Raw genomic sequence first — 6,309 nt, forward strand, 5'->3', positions numbered from 1 at the left:
GACGCTAAAAAAAAAAAGAGAGAGAGACAGAGAAAATATCGCGTTCCTGCAGGCAACTTACAGCGCTGAGAATATTAGTCTTCGGGATAGAGAGAGCATTATTCATCGTTGACGATTCGCTGATGTTTTTTGTTCTTGTTATATACGATTATATACACAAATACATTTCACTGTATGTTCAAGTTTTCAGAATTATTTTACAGGGATACATATCCTCACCCTTTCTGCTTATGTTGGCACACAACTGTACCCACTGGCAAATGCAAAAGCTTCTCCTTCTCTGCTTCTCCTAACAGATCTTTTCACATTACATCTCATGCCGTCGACGAAAAATACGTCTGATGTGGTTCCATCCGGATAGCTTCTGACTTCACTTTCTAAGGTGGATTGAATATTCTGCAGAACACCTGTTGTTGAATACGAATTAATATATATATATATATATATATTATTATTTCGCGAGTTTTATCTGTTCTTATTCTAGATCAGAATGAGCTTAATTAAAAAAAAAAATAACAAGAGGGAATCCTCAATAGTTGCGGCACTTGAAATTCTTTTAGGCAGGACTAGAATAAATTAATATATGAGATCTTACATTTTCTTTTTATTAACTACATTTCTGTGTGTCAGCAATACCAAGCGTGGGGCACGCGTATAACCGATTCGATTTTATTAATCATCAAGACCTCTACCAGCCTACCCTCAATTTGAAATATTTTTAGTCGGGATTAGAGTAAATCAATCTATGAGACCTTGGTCACGATCAAATATATCAATCGAAAGGGATTGAAAAAACAACCCAGAGTTATTCTATGAGCCACTATGCCGCGGCTGAAAAACCTTCGTTGGTAAACAAACAATTTGTCTTAACCAACGAATATAAGCTACTGTAATTACTACACACATTTTTAACAAAGGCATGTAAAACGAGTTTTCAACACGATATGCTGGGGGTTAATGCATAAGAAAATTGGTTATCGTCAATGGCCAGTAGCGACGATAGGCATAAGCATACTAAGCACTTGATGAGGGCCCCGAGCAGCTGAAGGGTGCATTATTCATGGGATTTTTTTTCCTATCGTAACTTCATCTTTAGCCTGCTTTGTTGGTATAATCATTTGAGAAAAGAAATCAGTGAAAGCACACCAATAACACTTCACTCTGTAACGGATGTACGTTTAGAAATTACAGCAGTAAAACATTTCTCTGTAAGGCACCCGTGCGGTGCGCGTGTGCTGCAGTGTGCATGATTGGAGAAAGATACCGGTATAGTGGTGTTAGTGGTTGAACAGAAATTACTTTTTACCAAGTCTGTTAGTATGTGCTGTATAGCTTTTTGTGTAGCTTCGTGCTAAATTTATCTGAAAATCATTTCTATTTACAACATTTTCAACTTAGTTAAGAAGTGATAATTTTAGATGTATTGATAATCTTCTTAACCTCTGGATACTATCGCTTTAAAAAGTGATAAATAAAGAGTATGGGTAATCTTCTTAACCTCTACATACTGCATATCGTTTTCAATCCTAGCTTACCAAGTGATAAATAAAGATATTTCGGTAATCTTCTTAACTTTTCTAGGTTATGCACGTACCATTTTTCAACGTAAAGAGATATATTGGTAATATATTAAAAAATAATATACAACTTATCAAATTAATTGATGTAATTTCCTGGATTGTCTTCAGTCTTTCTAAAAACCACGTATAGATTCGCTTTGTAAACTTTTATTGTCACTTTTATCAGTGATTATAGGAAATAAGCTTAAAACTTACCTTTGAATATTTAATGATAATTTTATCAACCACTTGAAATTATATATACACATATTTTCCATTCGTGAGCAATTTACTGCCAACGTTATGAATTGTTTAAAACAGTTGTTGCTGTTGTTATCTTCTTAATGCAAAGGAACACAACGGTTCATTTGCACTCTATCCACTACGTGGAATCGAACCCCGGATTTTAACGTTACCGCTGACCCACTGGGTGAATGGAAATAGTTGGTTGAATTCCTACTCATGAAGGTTTTATGATAATATAAACTAATGTATATTATGTAGAAAGTATACTATTGAATGATTACTAACAGGGTTAATAGTTACTCTTACGTTGTTATTATAACACCTGGTGATCTACTGTTAATGTTATCAACCACTATCGATATATTACGTAAAAAGTCTACTCCTGAAAATTTAACTAACAGCGTTAATAGTTACTCTACACGTTGTATTATTTCTACTCCTTGATCGATACTGTATGTTCATTGTTAAACTCAAAGCTACACAATGGCTATCTGTAATCTGCTCATCGCGGGTATCGAGACTCGATTTTTAGTGTTTTAAGCCTTCAGACTTACCGCTGAGCCCCTCAGGAGGGGATGTTGATAATGTCATCAATTACTCTAAGTTTTATGTATTAACGTTTCTTCTGAAGGTGTACTCATAATGTTAACAGTTACTCGAATCCCAACCATTCATTCAATTTACTTCAATTTTGAAATACTCTAGAAACGATACAAAAATGCTACGCTTTATTGTATGTCAGCAATGTTAACAATGAAGGTATTTATAAACAAATGTTGGTAGTTGATTTTTTCAGAAGTTTCTGATGTCAAAAAGTAGAACTTTTAAAAAATTCATTATAATTTGTTTTGGTCAAGTCTTCTGAATTATACCATTTCCACGAAATATTCACTCCCATCAGTAATTCTGATTTAAATTTGTGGTAATTGACTATTTTATTTTTTCGAAGTGGTAGGCATAGTTTATGTGACATCATTTTTAAGTCATTGTCATACCACTAAATACACTTCTGTAGACTAAGAACTCAGAGGTCAGATATTAAGAAAATCAACTAGGCCGAGCACAAACTATCGATCCGAGGATCGCGCCCTGCATTTTAGAATAGTGTGTGTGTATTACATGATGACAGTCAAATCTCGCCATCCAATCACAGTAGCCCACGAGACGAGGTAGTTTGATGTTGATTAATTGCCTTCATTCTACTCTATCACTTCCAAATCAGGGAGGGCTAGCGCCAAATTCAACAGACAACAAAAATAAATGCAACAAGAACGATTGAATCCCGTCCACTACTAATATAAAAATAATCCTTCTCAGGATTTCACTGACGACGGAAGCAGACTAACAGTCGAAACGTAGTATAAAAAATACTTATTATTTAGTATCTATTTCTAAAGATAACTAAATCATATATATGAAATGTAAATAAAAAATAGCTACTAATTAATAATTACAGTGGCAACAAAAAGTCATACACAGGTTCGTACTGTAACAAATGTCTTCGTTGTAGTTTTTAATAGGAGTCTCTGGGTAGAAGATAAAGTTAGACATTTTTTTACGTTTGATTTTCAAAGCTTACCTTGTATACTTCTCAATAGTTGTGTGCTGTAGGCTTGAAAATCTGGTATTTGAATAGTAAAAGAAAATCCTCTTCCAAGTGGAGTAAACGATTGCAGCCAATCAAAGCCTGGAAAATCAGATTGGACATCTCGTTTTGTTCGATAGTCGGAAGCAAAAACAACTCCAACTGTTACAATAAATGGGACGAGGAAAAACAGCGGAGTTTGCAGTTTCATTTCTTTTTCTGATAAAATTATCACCCGCCTCAGAAATAAGATATAATAAGTTGTTAAAATTCTGAAAGATAATTGAAGAGAAATGCAGTTATACTATAAGCTTAAAATAAGACAGCGACACCTAGCAACATAAATAAAATTCAAGTAAAGAAAACTGATTAAATAATACGAACACACTTTTCAGGTGATGAGTGTAGTGTTTGTTATTTAATATGGGCTTTTTCTATTATTTTCATAGCAACCAAATATGGTAATTCTTGAATTTCAGATATCTATAGGAAGAACTGCAGATGAATATCATAACATTTTCTTCTCATAGGAAATAAATACCGTGATTCTTAAAATTCCAATAATACATATTGCACCTAGTAACAAAATATTGTATTTCCGAAAATTCCTACAATGTTTATTCTATGTAGCAACTAAACGGTATAATTTTTAAATTACCTACGATGCACAACCTACATAGCAACGAAACAGAATAATTCTTAAATGTTGACGTTGTTGAGATACATAAAACACTTTATATTACTTACAAAGTTCTCATATCGTGACTTGCAGGATAGGTTAATTCCTACATTCATATAGACAACATGCAGTTAGATTAATTTATATATATTCATGCATACATTTTGCAGGATATATTAGTCTGTAAATTCATATAAACAATATAGGGGACAGATTAATTTATACATTCATACAGGCAATATGCAGTTAGATTAATTTATATGTTCATAGAGACAGTATGCAGTTAGATTAATTTATATGTTCATAGAGACAGTATGCAGGATAGGTTAATTCATAGAGACAATATGCAAGACAGATTAATTCATACATTCAAACAAACAATATGCAGTTAAAGTAATTCATATATTCATAGAGACAATATGCAAGATAGATTAATTCATACAAACAATATGCAATTAAAGTAATTCATATATTCATAGAGGCAATATACAAGATAGATTAATTTATACATTCATACAGACAACGTGCAGTTAGATTAATGCAGACAATAAGCAGGATAGATTAATCTATACATTCATACAGGCAATATTCAGGATAGGTTAATTTATACATTCATACAGACAACGTGCAGTTAGATTAACGCAGACAATAAGCAGGATAGATTAATCTATACATTCATACAGACAATATTCAGGATAGGTTAATTTATGCATCCATACGTACAAGCTGGAAAATTAAATATTTAATGACATACAAAATCATTGAGCAAGTGCATTTCAGTTTACAGTACCTTATGCCGGCGTTTTTTTTACAACCATGTTCTACACTCAAGATGCTATATATATATATATATATTCATATATATATTAATATCTTAAGTTTGTTTTAATACTTACGTCGTGTCAGTTTCATTCAGCACTTAAGTCATAACTGCTGACCGAATATATACTTTCGTATTTAGTACATCTACTGAGTCATGTGACACGATTTTTGAGGACGATCTTTCCTCCTTCCCCGTGTGAGATGTTACTTAAGAGTTGATACTTGAATAGGCATTGTTTCTCTCTTTCATATTACTCTCTATTAATTTTAAATCTGATAAGGGGTGTGTCACTTTTAGTTTTGTTCTAGTAAACCTGCTTAGCTAACACAATTTCCTGACAATTAACCTTGGGAAACAAGTGTTTGCGTATACTTTAATTGACTCCGCCTCTTCGGAGTGTCGCGGGTTTTTCCCAATAAATGAAGATGAACTAACCTGATGACAGGAAAGCACATCCTTAAAGGTTACTTCATTTCTCTAAAGCTACTTGGCAAAGGGTTAGTAAAATATCCTCATGGCGAACCCCCAGTGTTTAAATCTTTACAGCTGCATTTATAATATATTATAGATAGTATTTTTTGACTGTTTATTAACAAAAGTCCTCAACAGATGTCGCTAACTAGAATTATAATGATTTCGAGTCTTCGGTTTTCTTGTATATTGAATTATGACATTATACATTTCTTAGCTTCATTGATTTAAATCGTTACTTAGTCTGTTTTGGAGTAGTCGCGCAAAGTTGTACAAAGGCTATCTGTGCTAATCGTCCCTAATTTTGAACTGATAGACTAGAAGGAATGCTGTAAGTCCACGGTGCCCACCGCCAACTCTTGAGATACTACAATCGATTTGTAGAACTTAACAGTCACTGTAACGGCCCCAAAGTGAAGAACGCGATTTTGCAGCAATTGGAAGCGAACAATGGGTCCTCAGATTCACAGTCCGCATTCGAACTATTATGGCCACGCCCAGTTCATTAATTTAGAAGTTACTTTTATTTCTGATTGTATACAGTTAACTCACTATGGTCAAAGTTACTTATAATTTTGTCTTGAATTTTCTTACTTTTTCAAGAACATAAAGTTAACATGATTTACAAAAAGGTTAAGAATAACACACGTCACTTTGATCAGCGTGTAAGGGCCCCTAAACATACCCTAGCCTAACTACCCTTACAGTACCCTTATCGACTCCGCTGACTAAACTCCAGCCAGACAGTCATCTACTGTCATATCTTATTAAAAGTCAGAAAGATCCTTGTATTTTGTTCTTACAAACTAACCATCATATGGGTACATATTGAGTACCCATTGGCAGGTGGTAAGTCTACGAACTTATAATACTAGAAACCGGGTTTCGATACCCGTGGAAGGCGCAGCACAGATAGCCTATTGTGTAGTTTTGTGCTTAACTAAAA

The 6,309-nt window shown here is 33.6% G+C and overlaps 1 protein-coding gene across 2 annotated transcripts; it reads right to left on the reverse strand.

Annotated features, from left to right (window-relative positions):
* Window positions 1-218: 218 nt before the first annotated feature.
* Window positions 219-4,959, reverse strand: LOC111087090. Of its 2 annotated transcripts, none has more exons than XM_022392472.1 (3): window positions 4,138-4,959; window positions 3,385-3,629; window positions 219-407 (listed from the first exon to the last, which is right to left on the reverse strand). In XM_022392472.1, exons 1-3 carry the CDS (start codon window positions 4,146-4,148, stop codon window positions 229-231), a joined length of 435 nt encoding a protein of 144 aa, XP_022248180.1. In that variant the 5' UTR covers window positions 4,149-4,959; the 3' UTR covers window positions 219-228. The 2 variants fall into 2 exon arrangements, with proteins under 2 accessions (XP_022248180.1, XP_022248179.1); XM_022392471.1 differs by having other exon boundaries at window positions 3,385-3,662.
* Window positions 4,960-6,309: the final 1,350 nt, after the last annotated feature.

This window comes from Limulus polyphemus, unplaced genomic scaffold (genome assembly GCF_000517525.1).
Source record: "Limulus polyphemus unplaced genomic scaffold, Limulus_polyphemus-2.1.2 Scaffold1724, whole genome shotgun sequence".
Taxonomy (NCBI): Eukaryota; Metazoa; Arthropoda; class Merostomata; order Xiphosura; family Limulidae; genus Limulus; species Limulus polyphemus.